The sequence below is a fragment of the Heterodontus francisci genome, chromosome 41, assembly GCF_036365525.1.
Source record: "Heterodontus francisci isolate sHetFra1 chromosome 41, sHetFra1.hap1, whole genome shotgun sequence".
In the NCBI taxonomy this organism is placed as follows: domain Eukaryota; kingdom Metazoa; phylum Chordata; class Chondrichthyes; order Heterodontiformes; family Heterodontidae; genus Heterodontus; species Heterodontus francisci.
In genome coordinates, this window is record NC_090411.1 from 26650181 (window position 1) to 26670138 (window position 19958).

The 19958-nt window shown below is 44.1% G+C and overlaps 2 protein-coding genes across 8 annotated transcripts in view; one reads left to right on the plus strand and one right to left on the minus strand.

The window, feature by feature from the left end:
• LOC137353382 (cytohesin-2-like) overlaps nt 1-1418 on the minus strand; it is a 79675-nt gene extending 78257 nt beyond the window's left edge. The window contains exon 1 of the mRNA XM_068019591.1: nt 1214-1418. Within this exon, the coding sequence (XP_067875692.1) occupies nt 1214-1232 (19 nt within the window). The 5' untranslated portion in view covers nt 1233-1418. The remainder of the gene's footprint in view (nt 1-1213) is intronic.
• On the plus strand, nt 1058-19958 carry LOC137353384 (ferritin, middle subunit-like). Of its 7 annotated transcripts, none has more exons than XM_068019599.1 (5): nt 1058-1073; nt 14078-14131; nt 18410-18556; nt 18742-18867; nt 19640-19958. In XM_068019599.1, exons 2-5 carry the CDS (start codon nt 14126-14128, stop codon nt 19793-19795), a joined length of 435 nt encoding a protein of 144 aa, XP_067875700.1. In that variant the 5' UTR covers nt 1058-1073; nt 14078-14125; the 3' UTR covers nt 19796-19958. The 7 variants fall into 7 exon arrangements, with proteins under 7 accessions (XP_067875700.1, XP_067875697.1, XP_067875696.1 ...); XM_068019596.1 differs by lacking the exon at nt 1058-1073 and adding an exon at nt 13201-13247; XM_068019595.1 differs by lacking the exon at nt 1058-1073 and adding an exon at nt 13337-13575.

The window sequence follows — 19958 nt, forward strand, 5'->3', positions numbered from 1 at the left end:
CTGCGACAATGCCTTTCCTTATTAACTTATTCCACAACTCAATTTCTCTTTGTATGAGAAAGTTGCCCTTAACTCTTGACTTCCTCAATGAAACAGGAGGTGAGCCTGGGCTTATTGGTAAAACTCTCACTTCTGAGTCAGACGGTTGTAAATTCAAGCCGCAACCTAGGACTTGAGCACATAATCTGGGCTAACACTCCCAGTGCAGTACTGAGGGAGTGCTGCACTGTCGGAAGTGCCAATTTTCAGATGGAATGCTAAACCAGGACCCTGCCTGTCCTTCCAAGTGGATGTAAAAGACCCCACGATACTGTTCAAATAAGAACAGGGGAGTTCTTCCCCTGTGTCCTATCCAATAGTTATTCTTCAAACAATGTCAAAAACACATCAGTTAGTCATTTACCTCATTGCTGTTTAAAGTTGGTTGTGAAGCATTTTGGACTATTGTGATGAGCTCTATATAAATGCAGGACTTGTTTTGTTGTGTTCTGTGATATTTTGAACCTTTCACCAAACCTAACAGCTGTTTGAGTGAACTCCCTGAGAAACAAGATAAACTTCCCTCACTTTTTCCCATACCTGACCCTCGCAGTTAGACTGTTGGTCCAGGTGTTCAGTAGGATGTCTTTGCAAGATCCCCCCCCCCCACCCCCCCACTTGGTGCACCTGCTTCTTAGAGCCTTGCGAACACAAATATGGAAACTGCAAAGCTGAAAGAAAACCCGGAGCAAACCAAGGAGTAAAACAGTTTCAGAATAATTGCTTCTCGAGACACGGGACGCAGATAACTCCCCTGCTCCTTCCAATTTCCCCCCTGCTCTCCTGGCTCATCCTGGTCTCCACAGGGACAGGCAACAATCCAGTACCTCACCCACGCAGCCGTTCTTTAGCTGCAAGCTTTGTCGGCTGTTCAACCACATGGTGCATCGCAGTTGATATTCAATGGGTCATTGTTTCCCACCCGAGGCCCGCACAGGCATGACTTCTAGTAGGAGTCACAAGATAATGATCGGGGCTGGGAAGCCTATTGTACAGCCCCAACACGCTGAGGTCGGTTGTAGCTGCTGATTGAGGTGAGGGCAACCCAGGCATTGAACTTTGGATTTTTCTGTGCTGTATGTCTCAGTAATGCTTCCAGACAGAACACTTAACCAACTGGTCCAATAATAGAAGTAACGATTAGCAGCAAAGAGAAAAATAACATTTTACTTACCCAGTTGGTTATCCTCCATGATTGACTCAGCTTCTCCCGTTAGTTCTAATGTATGGCAATGTGGAAGAGAAAAAGACAATAATAGGTAAGTGATCACTGTGAAACACTGTCTCTGACAGAGAGGCAGTGTTCAGAATCGCTCCTCATGTGCTTGGAGGTTTTGTGTGTACTGGCCCTCAACTCAGATCACAGCCACTTCCTCTCCAGCTGCTACAGCTCAGGCCCCTCTTTATTTTAACAATTACCATAAACCTTTGAATTGATCTAAATACAGATTGCAACGCTGTCAGCAATGCTTAACAAGGAACTTAACAAAATGAACCAAGGTTGGGTTAAAGCAGAGCTCGGTAGAATTGTATTCACAATGCAGAGATGATACCTTTCCACATTTGCATTCTGTTCTCAGAGCTTTTCGGTCACCATCACCACCCTTCCCCCATCCGTCACCCTCACCCTTAGGGAGGGTGCGGAGGAGGTGTATGAGAAAGGTGCCGGGGATTAAAGACTTCAATTAGATGGAGGGAGCAGAGAAACTGGGGTTGTTCTCCATGCAGCAGAGAAAGTTAAGGGGAGATTTGACAGAGATGTCCAAAATCATTTCAAAGGGTTTTGGTCGAGTAAATGAGGAGAAACTGTTTCCAGGGGCAGGAGGGTTGGTAACGAAAGGACATAGATTTAAGGTAAAAGAACCAGAGGGTGACATGAGGAAGAAAATATCTAGGCAGCGAGTTGTTAATGATGTGGAATGTGGTGCCTGAAAAGTAGGTGTAGGCAGATTCAATAATAACTTTCAAAAGAGAACTGGATAGATAATTCAAGTTGAAAAGTTTGCAGGACTATATAGAACTAGCAGATGAGTGGGTCTAATTGGGTAACTTTTTCAAAGAACCATGCAAGCATGAGATGGGCCAAATGGTCTCTCTCTCTGCTATATCATTCCAGGATTCTAGAATTCTAACTGTCCTCAGTCCCAGGTGGAATAAGAAAGAAATATGTTTAATTTTAGACATGCAATATCTCCATGAAAGCAACTGAACGGAACACGTGTTGAATGAGTTACCATAGTTACCCAATCTTTAATGCTGCATTACTAACAAGGCACATTGCTCCGTCCCCGAGAAAGACAGTGAGGTAGATTTCAGACACAAAAGAAAGTGCTGGAAATCTGAAATGACAGCCTAAAATGCCAGAAATACTCAGCAGGTCTGGCAGCATCTGTGGAGAGACAAACAGAGTTATCCATCGTCTCATGTCTGCGACTGTTCATCAGAAGTGAGAAAAGTTAGAAATGTAAGAGGTTTTGAGCATGTGAAAGGGGGGAGGGTGGGAAGCAGATCAAAACGGAAGGTCTGTGGTAGAGTGGAGGGCAGGAGAGATTAAAATGATGGGTTTCATGGTGCAAGGCCAAAGGGAGTGGTAATGGGACCTGTAAAGAAACAAAAGATGTATCTAGAGGAGGTGCGAATGGCAGGATCCTGAATAGCTGCTGTCTGAAAGCAAAGGAAATAAGAGAGAAATGCCAAAGCAGCAAAGAAAAATGAAACAAAACGGGGCCAGAGGTTATAATCTAGAATTGTTGAACTTAATGGTGAGTCCAGAAGGCTGTAAAGTCCCTGATCAGAAGATGAGGTAGATTTCAGTATACACAATATCTTAAGCTTGTCTTGCAGCCTTTTATGCGAGACTTTGTAGAAAGCTTTCTTGAAGTGCAGGTATATTACCGTAGGCCATTCTAATGTCCACATTTTCATGGGCTGAGTGAAGATCTGGTTGGGGAGGATAACCCAGCCTTTATAGAACCTACAGAAATCAATTAAAATTGGGTGGGTTATACAAATCATAGAATCATAGAATGGTAACAGCACAGAAGGAGACCCATCGGCCCATCGTTCCATGCCAGCTGTCTGCAAGAGCAACTCAGCTAGTCCCACTCCCCTGCCCTTTCCCCATAGTCATGCAAATTGTTTCTCTTCAGATAATTATCCAATTCCCTTTTGAAAGCCCTGATTGAATCTGCCTCCACCACACTCACAGGCAGTACATTCCAGATCCTAGCCACTCACTGTAACTGGAAAGTGATCAACCAGATGAGGAAAGGGGCCTGGTGCCAGGCTAGAGGCCAGTTTTGCGCTTGTTACTATTTCTCCTTTAGTTTTGTTCTTCATTTATGAAAACTGGGAAGTGTAGAATTAGATCAGATAAGAAAAAAGGACCTTTCTTTAAATAAACTTGTGAAAAAAATTGATAGACTGCACAAAAAACCCCAGAATGTTTCTTCTGTAGGGGTTACCAGTCCTCCTTTTTATTGTAAATATGTGAAGTAACAGAAGATTATAAAGATTAATCAATATTAAAAGTCATCGTTAGGTACAGATCCATTCCTCTACTGCATCTTGATCTGCTTGGAATCTATACTTCATCTAAGACCCGTATACCCACATATATCTTTGTATTGCCAGCCAATGAGAAACCCCAATTTAACCAATTGTTAAATGGGAGGTCCAATTAACATTAGTAATCCGCTGTGTTTGCCTCTCTAACGACAGTGACTACATTGTAAAATCATTCAATTAGCATGTGAACAATGCTATACAATTGCAAACACCTCCTTCTTTAACAGCTGTGTGGACTAAGATGCCAGCCATAACTCAGTGATTGCTCTCTCACCTCTGAGTCAGACGACTGTGCTTTCAAACTCCACTCCAGAGACTTGAGCTCTTCTGCCCAGTACTGAGGGAGTGCGACACTGTCAGAAGTTCTGACTTTCAGAAGAGATGTTAAACTGAGGCTCCGCCTGCCCTCTCAGATGACGGTAAAAGATCCCAAGGCACGATTTCGAATAAGAGCAGGGGAGTTCTCCCGGGGCCAACACCTATCCTTCAATTAACACCTAAAAAACAGATGATCTGGTTATTTATTTCAGTGCTGGTTTTTTGGGACTTTAATGTGCATGAATTGGCTGCCATATTTCCTACTTTGCAGCAGTGAGTGACTACTTTAAAAATATTTCCCTGACTGTAAAGAGCTTTGGAACATTCTGAGGTTGTCTAAGGCGCTATATAAATGCAACTGAGAAATTGTGCAGCTGTAAATTGGTCTCAATCCTTCCTGTGGCTGCAAACACAACAGGCAGTTCCATCACATGAGGTTCCGTGCCCAGAGCACCAAGTCTTAAAATATACCCCTATATCTCAAACTCCATATACTTCAAACACTCAAAGTCACAGCTCAAATAAGGTTTACAACCTAGTGCAGCCAGGTCAATCACCGATGGTTTTTAACCAGAAAGAGGGATGATTGTACCTCAGCAACAGCCTTAGAGCCCATGAGGATCTGAACGAATAAACTTTGTCAGTGGCACTTGATGGGCTAATGTCCTTAACAGAGGGCTGTGCGACTGTGAAATGCCTCACATTAGTGATTGAAGCAGAGACCATGTCAATATTGAACTGTTCTGAAGAAGGGTCAGTGACCTGAAACATTTAACTCTGCTTCTCACTCCACAGATGCTGCCAGACCTGCTGAGTATTTCCAGCGTTTCTTGTTTTTATTTCGGATTTCCAGCATCCGCAGTATTTTGCTTTTATTCAAATCTCTGGAGTTGAGTTTGAACTCTGTTTGATTCTCTATGCTACCACCATATAGAGTCTAGCCAGAGAGGTTCTTAGACTGTACTGTTTAAGCATTAAGCTTTATTGTATGGTAACTATATACACTCCACTAGCCCATGTGTCTCCTTCAAAAGCCACGTTGTAACTGTTCTCGAGTCTCTCCCACATGATCTCTTACCTCATCCTGGTGGGCACTAATCTTTACATTCTCTCAAGATTAACCTTTGATACCCTTATACTACAAACTCCACAATTTTCTGGCTCAGAGAGTGTTGCCAACTGAGCTAAGCTTACACTCTGAGCCAATGGGATAGCTCAGATACAAGCCGAGAGTGAACCAATAGGAAAACAGATATGAGCAGGCACAAGCTTTTTCTGAATTAATGGTGAAATAGTACAAAACGTTATTAATGGTACAATGATGGAGAGTTAGAAAGAGTTCAGTCCACTTCAAGATTGCAAGATTGAGTAAATTACTAGAGATGTATTTAAAGAATGCACTTAATTACTCTTGTGTTTTTGTTCTCTTTACGGATTCTACAAAGGAGGATTTGCTGAAGTTTGGATCACCTTACTATTTAAAGGAGCCTTTGTAGTCACTGACTGGGTACACTAGTCACAGAGGAACAGCAAGCTGGCTCCAGAAGCTGCAAAGATTGGCCTTCAGAAGACTCAAACTGAACTCTAAACAGCTTGATGGAGATAATTAGAAATTACAATATGGTAACAGGCCATTTGGCCCAACCAGTCCATGTTGGCATTTATGTGCCACGTGAGCAGATAGTTGAAATCACATTTATCCACCCTGTCCCCATGTCTTTTCATTTCGTTTTACTTCATCCACCTGTCCAATCTTATCTTCTATGTTGGCATAATTTTTGCTTCGGCCAATAACCCTGGAGGTGAATTCGGCAGCCTCACAACTCTCTGTGTAAAGAACATTCTCCTGCCCCCTGTTCTAAATTTGTTACAATTAATTTTGTATATATGGCCCCTGTTATTGACCCCTGAACTATTGGAGAGTGTCTGCTTCTATCTACCCTGTCTCATCCTGTAATAATTATTGTATACCTCTCCCATATCACCTCCCGTCTGTGTTGACCCCGTTTTAAAAATCTTTCTTCCTATTCACATTTCCTATCCTAGGCAGCATTCTATGAATTCAGCATAATACCCTCTCTAAAGCCTCAATCTTCTTCCTATAGTGTGGAGTCAGTACTAGAGCACAGTATACTAACAGGTATTTTAAGGTTTTATATAGGTTCATCATCATGTCTTAACTTTTATATTAAGGAAGAGAAGAATTAGGAGCAGGAATAGACCATTCTGCCCCTCAAACTTGCTCTGCCATTTAATAAGATCATGGCTGATCTTCCAACTCAACTCAACTTTCTCGTACTATCCCCATACCCCTTGATTCCCTTAGCACCCAAGAATCTAACGATTTCAGTTGTATACGTACTCAACAATTGAGCATCCACAGCCCTCTGGGGTAGAAAATTCCAAAGATTCACGACCTTCTGAGTGAAGAAATTTCTCCTCATCTCGGTCCTAAATGGCCCAGCCTCTTATCCTGAGACTGACTCCTAGTCTGGACTCGTCCGCCAGGGGAAACAGCCTCTCAGTCAAACCCTCTAGGAATCTAATGAGATCATCTCTCATTCTTCTAAACCTCAGAGAATATAGGCCTACTCTGCTCAATCCCTCCTCATAGGACAATCCTCTAATCCCAGGAATCGATCTAGTGAACCTTTGTTGCGCACTCTCTAAGGCAAGAAGATCCTTCCTTAGATAAGGTGACTAAAACTGTGCGGAGCAATCCAGGCGTACTTTCATCAAAGCCCTATATAATTGCGGCAAAACTTCCTTACTCTTTTACTCCAATCCCCTTGCAATAAAGACAAACTACCACTTGCCTTCCTAATTGCTTGCTACCTGTATATATTCGATATCTCTTGTGATAAAACCTGAACTGCACTTGGAAGCTTTGAGCAGAATGGCGATGGGTTTCTCTTCAGTGTTCTGAGCAGGCTAGACAGGGAGCCAACCTGTTCTACCATCTGCACTCAGCCCCATGTTGCTTGCTGTTATGAAACATTTGTCATGTTGTTGTGTATTCATACAGTGTCAAGGCCATTGTGAGTGGTCTCACCCAGCAGGCGAATTTCCTAAACCGCTATCTGTCAAATTCAGTGGGCATAAAATTGTGGGCATCAGGACTTCCAGATGTAGTCAGCTGACAGTCGAGGCGTCACCCCACCCCCAACACCCCCACCTATCCCACCCCTACCAGTTACGGATACTTGGGATACAATCCCTATAGTCTAAATCAGGGAATACTGGACCCCACCAACAGAGCAATCTCAAATATAGTAGAACAGTTCGGAGTGAGACAGTCCAAAAGAGGCCCTGTTTCCAACTGCGGCAAATGTGTACATTTTTTCAAAGAATTACGGTACCTAAACCAGCTTGAGTTTAAAGGAAAGAGGAAACTGGAGAGAATTCAGGAACTGTTGTCAGAAAAAAATGATCCAAATGACTTCCTCCATGTCACTGATGTAATTTGATAGAAAACTATCTGTTAATTCCCTATAACGTCCTCCCTGCGAGGTGTTGGTAGGGTATGGTGCCATGGAGATTGTCCATCTTCCTTCCTACAAGGGGATGGTTGTCGGGCTGGAGGCAGTGACAAAGATAAGGAGGGCTGAAACTATGGAGGGATTTAAACCCATGGGTGAGAATTTCAAATGTGAGGCATCGGTGCAGACCAGATGCTAATGGAGTTCAGCAAGGACAGGGGCGATGGGTGGGAAGAACATGACACAGAATAGGATGTAAAATAAGGGCTGAATCTTGCATGCACACCCTGCAGCAACCGTCTCCCTCACTCCACTTCACCTAAATACAACACTCGGGGCTGAACTCTCGCTTCGGGGACAGGGGACAGGAAACAGGAGTCAGGACTGTTTCTGGGCCCTGTACCCACCCTCGTTGGAGGAGATAAACAGTCACTGTTTGGGATTTTGACAGGGGCGCCGCCGTAATAGGCATGGTGACAGCTTCCCTGTCCAATTGAGGTGTCGGTCAGGTTCGCGAAGCTGGAGGGCCTATCAGAGGCCTTCTAGTTTGAGAGGAGCAGCAGCCTACCATAGAGGGTAAGTAACTGAGAGGGCGCTTCAACATGGAGGCGTCGTCTCACCAACCTTTTCAAAAGTTTCGATAAAAAGCAGCCAAGCCACCACCACAGTGGGGGCTGGGTGGAGGGTATGGGGGTGGGGGGGGGGGGGCGGTGGTGGATTCCCTCTACAGGGCGACCATTCACTGCACCCTCACCCAGGTAGGCAGCTAGAGGCTGTAGGCCTGCCTGGAGCGCTGCCCCGCCCCCGACCTTCTGTTGGGTGCACGCCTCCAGGCAGTTAAACCACCTGCTTTTCCACCCCCACCCGCGACCCCCCCCCCCCCCCCCCGACCCCATAGTCGCGTCAGAAACTGGAGGCCAACTGGAAAATCCCCAGTTGTCCTCCTTTAACTCTGGTTAACAGGGCTCTTAATGAGCCTAATAGACTGGACGAGCAATCCTGCTCGGCCCTAAACCCACCTCAGCGCCTGGAATGAGGTTGGGAAACCTGCATGCAGGCTGGCTCCGGTATTTTCAGGCCCCCTCCACCTCTGTTCCCAGCCTCGGCTGGGCCCTAAAATTCAACACTTGGTGTTAACCTACTGGGCAGAATTCCATTTGAAGTGGAATTGGTGGCGTGGGTGGGGGGTGGGGGGGAAACAGAGTCGTGTCGGAACTGTCCGCCGGTTCTGGATTTTGTCAGCAGCGGGAAAGCACCAAGGCAGCTTTGGTTCCACAATGTGACGGGAAGATACTTTAAATTGCTGAGTGCTTTTAATATTTTTGCATCTCATTATCTTTTATTTAACAGTTTGCTCTTGATTTAGTGGACGGCGGGCAGCCTTTGGGTTCCGTTAAAAGCTGGCGGCACCAAAGCGAGAGGCCATATTGCCGTATGGCAGTGAGGCAGCCTTGAGCATTGCTGCATTGGTGATGAGGGAGTTCGGAGGCCATTGTTGGACTGTGTTGCTGTGTGCTCTGCAAGGGGTGTGGGGTTTCGGGGGCTATACAAGAGGGTTAGCGGTCCCGGTGCCTCCGCAAGGCATGAGCCTGGGTGTGGGGGATGCTGTAGTGGGTTACCAAACTGTAGTGTGATATGTTTGGACGCTTGTACTGCTGGACGAGAGGGTGGGCTATCAGCAAGATTGGGCTCTGCGGGTCATCAGAGACTCCACCAAGAGAAAAGTGAAAAGCTCAGTTGCCAAGGCAGGGTTGTCTATGTATCGTCAGCGACCTGGAGACCCACAGGTCACCTGGCATGGGTTTCATACGCCATTATTTTTGGACCCCCATGGCATGATGGTCTGATGCGGCACCTCCGACAGAGGGAACACCAAGAGGCTGCTACGCCTGCCCATGGAGCTGTGGTCAAGATGCATCTGCTGGGATGAGATAATACCCTAGCTCCTCTAGCATCACCGTGGTGGTGCCACCCTCCCCACGTCCCCATGTAACGCACCTTCCCGTGTAGTTACATGCAGTCCCCAAAAAAAGGAGAGCGGTATGGAGCTCTCACCTTTGCCGAACGCAGGAGGTCGTTGACCCTCTTTTGGCACTGCACCCAGTTCCGGTGGGTGATCCCACAGCTGCTGATGTTCTCTGCGAACACCCCCAAGATTGCTGGGTCACGATGGGGTCCCCTTCTTGCCATCGCTGGTGTAGAGAACCTCCCGCTTTTCCTTTGCAGCCTGGAGGAGAATCTGCAGGGAGGAATCACTGGACTGCGGGGCCACCCTTCATCTTGCCTCGGCCATCCTGTGCTGTCCTCCTCAGGGGTGGCGGGGAGGGGCGGTCCAGGAACCAGTCCAGCAATGTTTTCAGCTGCACAAAGCTGACAATGAATCTAAGGCAGGAGTGAATGCAGGGCTGGAAGGCTTATAAATATGGCGCCAGCATCTGCTCCGGTGTCATCAGATGCCGTGCTCGGCGACTCGCATCCCACACCCGCCACAGGATTTGGGGGGGGGGGCCTGTGCCTCCATGATGCAAATTGGCCGCCCTCTGCGTGATCGCGGTGAGGCAATCGTTCTCATGACGGACAGGAATGGCGCCCATTTCTGAGCCAGTGTGTGCAAATCCACGGAAACTCAGTCGATATGGATATAGGGAATTATAGTGGAAAAGTTGACATAAAAATGTGACAGAAACATGATAAGAAGAAGTAAGGTTCCACAGACAGAAAGTACATGTGTCAACTGGAGGAGGTGTCCAGGTGCTTCCTTGGAAAACCATTTTTTTCCTGCAGCTATTTATGGTTCTGGGCTCCAGAAAAATATTAATCCAGAAAATAATCAAATTAAAGATTGTTTGAAGGACAAGGATGTTCTTTGTGATACCTCGAGTCCAACATACACAGATAGAATTACATCATGCAGGCCCCCACCTGCCAAGATTGAGGCACATTAATTTCACCACACGGACATTAAATTTCAAATTGTTGCTAGGAAGAAGAGAAGGCCTGTGACAAGGGGTTGCCAAGCCCCTGGCTGGAAAGACATTTTGCACATTTACAGACAGTGTTTGTAGACAAAGGACCATTCCCTGGCCCACACAATACACAGAGCCAGGACATGGTCAGACCAGTTCGTCACATGACTAACCTGCTTGGCAACCTGGGGTTTTCTGAATTGTACAGTTATTTTGAACTGAGAGCCTGCAGCAAGCTGTTTGCTCCCAAATTGAAAAGACCTCTCCTGGCTGGCTCGACACATCCTCTCCTGTCTGCTCCCATCTCTTTCTCACAGAATTCCAAAACCCACTGAAGACACATGAACCCCAAGAGAGAAAAGTCTCCTACAGTGAACAAGGTTTAAGAAGAATACTGGGCCCCAATGAAAAGCAGGATCTACCTGCAATCAAGGACTCTACAGCGAGCTCAAAGAACTGTAACAACAACTCTTCAGATATTGCCTCAAACCTTTCCACTTTATTTTTCTTCTGCTCTTTTCTGTCTCTATTTGCATGTGTGTATCGCATATGCATGCTAGCATGGGAGCATCGTGTATCCGTAGGCGTCAACCGAATTAGAGTTTAAGTTGAATAAATTTCATCTTTTCTTCTTTAAACCTAAGAAAGCCTGTTTGTGCTGGTTTCTTTGCCTTATAATTGGAAAGCGGTGAACAAGGATTCACCAAGGGGGGAGCTAAAACACGGTGTGTTTAAAAATTAAACCCTGTTACAGTAAGACCAGGTGAAGGCGGAAAGGGAACCCTAGACCTCTTTCTCACCTGGTCGTAACAATTAAGTTTTCCAATTGGTGTTATGTTGAGAACTGATACAAATGTAAAGGTGTTTCCTGAGCCATTAATGTAGGTTAGTGAGATGTGTTTTGGTTAAGGACAGATTAATTGCGTTATAAAGGTGTCTTGTCCTTGTTGTAAAGGCCGACTTATAGGATCTTTTGTTTTGCTATTTTGCCAGGTCACAGTGGAGAATAGTAGTGACTCCATCACAATAATTTCGAGCATAGCAATACCAGACACTGTGGTCTCTCAATTCCCAGTGTCACACTCTGCCACCTCAAGTGCAGTGAGGTGGGTTGCAATGTCCAACTGGCTCTGGCTCTGACCCTGTCCTAAATCCCTGGGGCAGGATCCTTCACATAAAGGGCTGCAGGCCAGTGCCATGTCTGGTTCTCTGAGGGCATCTGAGGAATCAGGAAAGGCACCATTGGGGAATCCACCTCTCCTGGTGGCACAGTGGCACAGTGCTTAGCAGGGTGGCACAGTGGTTAGCACCGCAGCCTCACAGCTCCAGGGACCCGGGTTCAATTCTGGGTACTGCCTGTGCAGAGTTTGCAAGTTCTCCCTGTGACTGCGTGGGTTTCCACCTGGTGCTCCGGTTTCCTCCCACAGCCAAAGACTTGCAGGTTGATAGGTAAATTGGCCATTGTAAATTGCCCCTAGTGTAGGTAGGTGGTAGGAGAATTGTGGGGTTGTGGTAGGGAATATGGGATTAATGTAGGATTAGTATAAATGGGTGGTTGTTGGTTGGCACAGACTCGGTGGGCCAAAGGTCCTGTTTCTGTGCTGTATCTCTCTATGACTCTATGGTTCAATCCCTTTGAAGAGAAGCTCTAGTTGCCCATTGTTACTTTAGTAATAGCAACTGTGCCCCCACCCCCCCCCACAACGCCCCTCACTCATCCCAGCACACAGGTCCACAGGAATACTTTGTCTTGGGGAGGGGCCTTGGTAAGGCATAACTGGCAAGGATTCTGAGGGGTGGCATCATCCCACCAATCCTGTCTCTTCTTCAAATGCTAGACCTCCACCCTTCCCCCCCACACCCCTTCCCCTCCACCCTCCGTCAGAAGTGATTATCAGTAAAATGAATGGGTGGGGGTTTTGGGGGAACCATGCTCCACTCCAATTTCACCCCCCCCCCCTCCCCGCCCCGTCTCTCCCAATCTCTGCACAGCTTATGTTCTTGTAATGCCCTCCCTGGTCCAGGAATTTTCAGTCCCTTACCTTCAAGAGTTTGCTATGAAAATGACCACAGAGTTCAGACTTTATGATCAGTCAACCAACACTGGCCCAATGACAGACAGTGAAAATCATGATAATGCCTATCATAATGATGAGAATGTTGATGACCGGTTGAACTGCCTACACCTTCCTCTTCTGCTATGACCTGCCAGTGAGATAAAATTATACATTTTCAGGTGCAACTTTGCACTTCTCTCCATCAACTGTAACATTCTCAAACTTTGCTCCAACCTCTCACTTTACATCTTACAGGGCTGGGCATACAGCGCCCTCAGAGAACACTGCATTCCTCCAATTCTGACCTCTTGCACATCCCCAATTTTCTTCGTCCCGTCTTTTAGGCCCTAAGCTCCGGAATTGCCTCCCTAAACCTCTCCGCCTCGCTCTCTCCTCCATTAAAAAAAAAACCTACCTCTTTGAGCAAGCCTGGCCTAATATCTCCTTATTTTGTCTGGTGAAGCTCCTGTGTAGCGCCTAGGGCCATTTTGCTACATTATAGGCGCTATGTAAATGCAAGTTGTTGTTGTAACACCCCTCACTTAAATAAGCACAAATAAATCCCAAATTAGATATTCACGGAGTTGCTGACAACAGTGTTTTGTTGTGAGATGTGAACAAAGTTGCTCTACCGAAAGTAAGTAGGCATCAGCGGGGACATTTTCTGTCAGAGGCTGATGGATGTCACCGCACTTCCCCTAAGTTCCATTTCAAAAGAGCAGCTCAGTCTCACTGACCTCAGTAACCACACTTCTGACAACTGTGCTAATCACTGGACACAGCTGCAAAGGCCCTTAAGTCATGTTCTATTTTCAAGCACAGTAAGCGTTTGTAGAGGAAACATCTCATCTTTAATTTTGTCTTTCGTGCGACAGCTTCTTTTCAAAGTGCTGATCTTACTACCAGGAACCCCTTGAGAAAGGATTTCAGCTCCTTGGCCCCAAATTTCTTCTTTTGAACTTTCTATCGCCATAGCTTTGCTGGAAACGCGGCAGAGAACTTGCACATGAGCGTAATAGGATTGCACAGCAGCTTGTTGAGAAACCAACAGCCTATTTTAGATCAAATATTGTGCAATGAAAGAGTTAATTAGTAATTTTTATGGCAAAGGATCCTCTGGGAAGAATGATCATAATATATTATTTCATTGTGAGTGATGTGGTTAAGTCTGAAACTAAGGTCTTAAATTTAAACAAAGGGAGGTATGAGGATTGAGCTGGTTAAAGTAGATTAGGAAACTAGATTAAAAGATATGACGGCAGATAAGTAATGGCAAGCATTTAAACAAATAATTTACAATTCGCAATAAATATACATTCCCATGAGGAATAAACATTCCATTTGAAAAGTGGTACAGCCCGGGTTAACTAGAGAAGTGATGGGTTATATTGGATTAAAGGAAGCATTGAATATTACCGAAAAGAGTAGTAAACCTGAGGATTGGGAGGGTGACCGTAAGATTGATAAAGAGGGAGAAAACAAAACATGAGGGTAAACTAGGAAGAAATATAAAAACAGATTGTAAGAGATTTCACAAGTATGTAAAAAGGAAGAGATTAGTGAAAGTAAATGTGGGTCCCTTAGAGGAGAAATTATAATGTGTAATAGGGAAATGACAGAGATATTAAATATTCTGGTTTTTTCTTCACAGTAGAAGACACAAAGAACATGCCAGAAATTGTAGGGAAGCAAGGGTCTAATGAAGGTAAGGAACTTAAATAATGAATATTAGTAAAGAAAAATTACCATAGAAATTAATGGGACTAAAAGCCAGCAAAGTCCCCAGGACCTGACCGCCTAGCATGTTAAAGAAACTGGCTGCAGAAATAGTGGACGCGTTAGTCTTGATTTTCCAGAATTCCCTAGATTCCAGAATGATCCCCATAGATTGGAAGGTAGCAAATGTAGCCCTGCGGTTGAAGAAAGGAGGGAGAGAGAAAACATTAAGGGTATTAAAGACCAGTTAGCCTGACATCAGTCGTTGGGAAATGCTAGCATTGATTACGAAGGATCTGGTAACAGGGCACTTGGAAAATCACAATATGATTAAGCAGAGGCAACATGGTTTAGAAAAAGAAAACTGTGTTTGGCAAACCTATTAGAGTTTTTTGAGGGTGTAACTAGCCAGGTAGATAAGGGGCACCAGAACATGTAGTATATTTGAATTTTCAGAAGGCATTCGATAAGGTATCACATTAAAGGCTGTTCTACGAGATTAGGGCTCATGGGATTGGGTGTAATATTTTAGCATGAATCGCAGATTGGTTAACGGACAGAAAACAGAGCAGGAATAAATGGGATGGTAGGGCATAACTAGTGGAGTGTTGCATTCAGTGCTTGAGCCTCAGCTATTTGCAGTCTATATCCATCACCTAGATGAGGGGACTGAGTTTAATGTATCCAAGTTTGCTGATGATACAAAGCTAGGCAGGAAAGTAAGCAGTGAGGAGGACGCAAAGAGACTGCGAAGGGATATAAACAGGTTAAGTGATTGGCTAAGAAGGTGACAAGTGAAGTGTAATGTGGGGAAGTATGAAATTATCCATGATGGTAGGAAGAATGGAAAAGCAGAATAATTTTTAAGAGGTGAGAGAGTAATATATATTGATGTTCAGAGGGAGGTCCTTGTACAAAAAAAGCAGAGAGTTAACATGCAAGCAATTAGGAAATGGTATAGTTGCCTTTATTGCAAGGGAGTTGGAATACAAGAGTAAGGAAGTCTTGCTGCTATTATATAGGGCTCTGGTGAGACCTCACCTGAAAGACTGTTGCCAGTTTTGGTCTCTTTATCTGAGAAAGGATATATTTGCCTTGTGGCGGGGTGCGGGGGGGATGGTGGGTGCAGGCAACAAAGTTTCACTAGATTGATTCCTGGGATTTGAGGGCTGTCCTAAGGCCTGGCTTGGGTATAAAATTAAAACCCGACCCGACAACAGCGAACCCGAACCCGACCCGGGCCCGAGTCCTTTAATTTTTTTAAATGCCCGACCCCAACCTGACACATGTAGTCGGGTTTGGTCGGGTAGCCAGGCTTTACTGCAGAGTATGGAGTCCAGACTGTACGTTTCCCGCCTTGACGTCCTGAACGTTCATTTGAAGATTACTACCCGGAGCAAGGCAGCGCCGTCCACGTCCAGCCCGACCTGGCCCGAGCCCGAATGCTGGACTAAGAAGAGAGACCCGACCCGACCCCAACCCAATGCATGTCGTCGGATCTGGTCGGGTAGCCATGCTTTAGGCTGCCCTATGAAGGATGATTGAATTAAATGGACTTATATTCTCTGGTGTTTAGTAGAATGGGAGGTGATCTCATTGAAAGGTATAACATTCTTAGAGGGCTTAACAGGGTAAATGCTGGGAGGCTGTTTTCCCTGGTTGAGAGTCTAGAACTAAGGGTCTTAGTCTCAGGATAAGGGGTCTGCCATTTAGGACCGAGATGACGAGAGATTTCTTCATTTTAGAAGATTGTGAATCTTTGGAATTCTCTACCCCAGAGTCTGTGGATTCTCAGTCATTGAATATACTGAACAGTATAATATCCAAAATTATAAGTGAATCCAACAGGATGGGACTAAACTGCAACCTGGTATTTGAAACAACGATTGAACAAACGTAACTTGCTTCCGCCAATCTGTCTGTCAAGTCTTTGATCATGCCTTTTAATTGACTGGTTATCTTCAATTCTCCAGTACCATATAGGCCACAAATCCACCATTGAAGGTCGTTTCAGTTTGTTTTATGTTTAATAATATCAACTGTAGGGTAGGAGGGGACACATGTGGAGCATAAATGCTAGCGATAACCAGTTGAGTCGAGTAGCCAGTTTTTCTGCTCTACATTCGATGTAATTCTATGTAAACAGTACCAGAAACAATCTCGTCAGAAACATTCTTAAGAGTAGATGGTTGTTGATACAATTAAAGACTGAATATAGGGATAATACAATGGCAGGCACGTGATATGCATCCAGCAACTGATTCCTGGGGAGATTAGACAAGGGGGCCTGAGGCCTACCAGGTAGCTGAGACACTCAGCACTTTAGGGCATTGCTTTTCAAACTGGCCTCCCTACAACCCAGGGAATCCTCAAGGTGATTGCAAGAGGTTCTGAATGGGTCACAAAGTCATCAGATGTCAACCTATCATCAGATACCTACATTGGTTGACCCACAAGCACATTATTTCTGTTGCTGTATACTCATAGAACCATGTTTTCTGCAAATGATGTCTCTATTTTCCAATGGAATCCCAACACTGCCATTTAAAAGTTAGGATAGGGAGTCTCTCAGAGTAACAAACTAATGTAACTTTACAGATCTGCATCAAGTTTGTTTTAATACCTCCCCATAACTGCCAAAATGAGGTTCTGGTGTATATTTTATTGCCATTTTTAGGTCGAGACATTTTTTGGAGTTTGCACCTTTGAGGGAGGTCAAAGATCAAATAAGCAATTACATCATGGTTGAGTTGTCAATCAAAGGAGCCTTGCCTTCAACATTCTGATTGGCCCCTGGGTCCCAAATTCAACCCTGTGTTGATTGGAATCCTTGGCCATGGCAGCTGTTCAATTGATTAACGAGTGGTCAGCCATCATTGATGATGTCATTTCCTGGTTAATAAACTGGGTTTGGGGGTCCTGGACTATAAATTCAAGTCCTTTGAGTATGTAGATTTAGGCATTTGGTGTTATTCCTAAATTTGAGATAGGGTTTTCTTTTGGTGTAATTTCAGAGCTGTATTCCCAAAATGGACTCTCAGATTTGTCAAAACTATCACCAGGATTGTGAGGCTGCTGTCAACAAGCAGATTAATGTGGAACTTACTGCCTCCTATCTTTATTTTTCTCTGGTGGGTGTTGTCTCTGGGTTTAAAATAACTTCTGATTAAGTAAATTTTCTCCTATTTCAACATAACTTGACTTCTTGCATGTTTGATTTCTGTTGTCCTAACTAAGTATGTCCTTTCAACCTAATTTTGGTAGCAATATCATTGTAATTGAGATGTGATAGTGGTGTTCAGTAGAATAGGTTTGTTAATTGATTGCTCCAAGAATGATATATGCAGAGCAAAAGTGTTTATAAGTTTAATTTATAAAGCTAAATTTCACTGTTTTGATGTGGCTGGTGTTTACTACCCATCTTGCCAGCTGCTAACAACCTAGTAAGTCACTGTCAGAAGGCAGTTGAGTCAGTCATGTTGCTGTGGGATTGGAGTCACATATAGACCAGACTAGATAAAAGTAGCAGTTGTCATTTGTGAACCTGTTGGCTAATTTAATAGCTTTGCAGTTACTTTTTGTTATTTCCAGCTTTTTTTTTCTTGGTTTTTAGACTCAGATTTGAACATGTGTTCTTTGGCTCACTAGTCTAGCAACATAATTACTGCATCAATGTTTTGTTTTAAACTTGAATTTGCTCTGACAGTTAACTTTGAAGAATTTGATGCCTTTCTTGAGCTCTGCCCAATCCTAACTGTTGTACAGTAAAAGGCTTTTTTTTTTTTTGGCAAGCATGTGAATACTGCATTTGAAATGCCTTGTTTTTTTAATTCCTACTTTCATGGTGTCTATATAAAGTTGCCCATTTTTATTTTTGGTAATTGCATTCTAGCTACTATTTCATGTTTAATCTTGATTTGAATAGATGTTCTAGTGCAAAATGCTAAAATTTCATTAAGTCTGTTCCATCAGACTGTGATGGAAATCTTAACGAAAACAAATTTCTACAAATATCCTGGTAGGTTTGGTGATCAATTTGGAATTGGATGGTTTTTTTGTTTGTTTCACTGTTACTTGCCTAATCTTCACAATTGGAACAGAAGTCATATTTGATTACAGACCAGTCAAGATGTCTAAACAAGGCTGAGAATTTAACATGATTTCCTATTGAATAGTCAGGCTGATTGGAAGACAATTTTGGTTCTAACCTTTTTGAAGAGGAAACTGAGGCCAATTGTGTGAATGAAATTTGAATTGTACTTTTCAGATGTCTTTCTTTGACCGGGATGATGTCTCCCTCAACAACTTCTCCCAGTTCTTCAAACATCATTCCCATGAGAAGCAGGAACATGCAGAAAAGCTGATGAAATTCCAGAATCAGCGTGGAGGCCGCATCCTCCTACAGGATGTGAAGGTTAGAAATGGCTGCTGTAATGAAGTTGCTTTAATTTTATTATAGCAAGAATTTTTTAAATCTTGAAGGGAGTGTGGGGGGGGAAAAAAAATCCTTTGCTCAGCTTCACCTGTCTGATCTCTTGCTACTGGCTAAGTGAAAATAGCTGAACCTTCCAACAGTATAACTGTCTTTTCCCATTTCAGAAACCAGAGAGGGATGAGTGGAGCAATGGTCTACAGGCAATGCAGGTTGCCCTCAGTCTGGAGAAGAATGTGAACCAGAGTTTTCTGGATCTACACCAACTCGCCACCACCCGTACTGACCCTCATGTAAGATTCACTTCATCCTAATTCGGGTCGCTAATAGACTTGTGTATAATTTCGTTCACTTTGAAGTGATCAACCAAATGGACCAATTAAAGGCCAGATTTTTTGCTGACCATCATATTCTAGTGTAGCCAAAGGTATGGATCCAACGTGAGGGACCCTACATACTGCTTAGCAGTTGGCTAAAATCTGGATTGTTAAATAAAGAACCTGATGCACCTTGACTTCATCCCTGGCTTTGTTAACACTCTGTCTAGGTCAAGAGGTTGTGGGGGCAAATATCTGTCCAGTGCTGCGCTCCAATACTAGACTGTCAGATACTCATTCAGATGAGATGTTAAACCAAGGCTCCATCTCTCCTCTTGAATGGATGTAAAAGATCCCATAGCACTCGGTCATTGAAGTGTCCTGACCAATATGTAATCTCTCAGCCATGTTTGTGGGAGCTTGCTGTGTACAAATTGCTACATTTTCTATGTCACAGCCAAGTACTTTTGAAGTGTCACTAGTGTTTTGGGATGTCCTGTCAGTTTTGTATAGCATCTTTCACAGCCTCTGGACATTCCAAACTGCATAACCAATGAAGTACTTAGAAGTTTCATTTTAAAAGATGCTGTGTTTGACCATAACCTGACTTCATGCAACATACCACATCACTTCCTGAAAACAATCTCCCTCCAAAGCAGGGGTGTGAATTGGCTGCAGAAAAACTGATCTGCAAATCTGGCATCTTGCAACTGTGTATATGTAATGACATATTTTTCTTCCCTTCCAGCTGTGTGACTTCCTGGAGACTCACTATTTGGATGAGCAGGTGAAGGTGATCAAGCAACTTGGGGACTACATCACCAACCTGAAGCGTCTGGGAGCTCCTGAGAATGGGATGGGAGAGTACCTGTTTGACAAGCTCTCTCTAGAGGAGAGTAGCTAATGTGACATCATGTATAATATAACAATTTGAATGTAGACTGCTTTGCCTATATGTGACATGCATTTCAACTCTACACAATTTCTCCTCCCTCAGCCACCCAGGAGAAAGCTGAATTGGAATTGATGTATCACATTAATTGAAATAAAACTGTGTCTTCAATTGA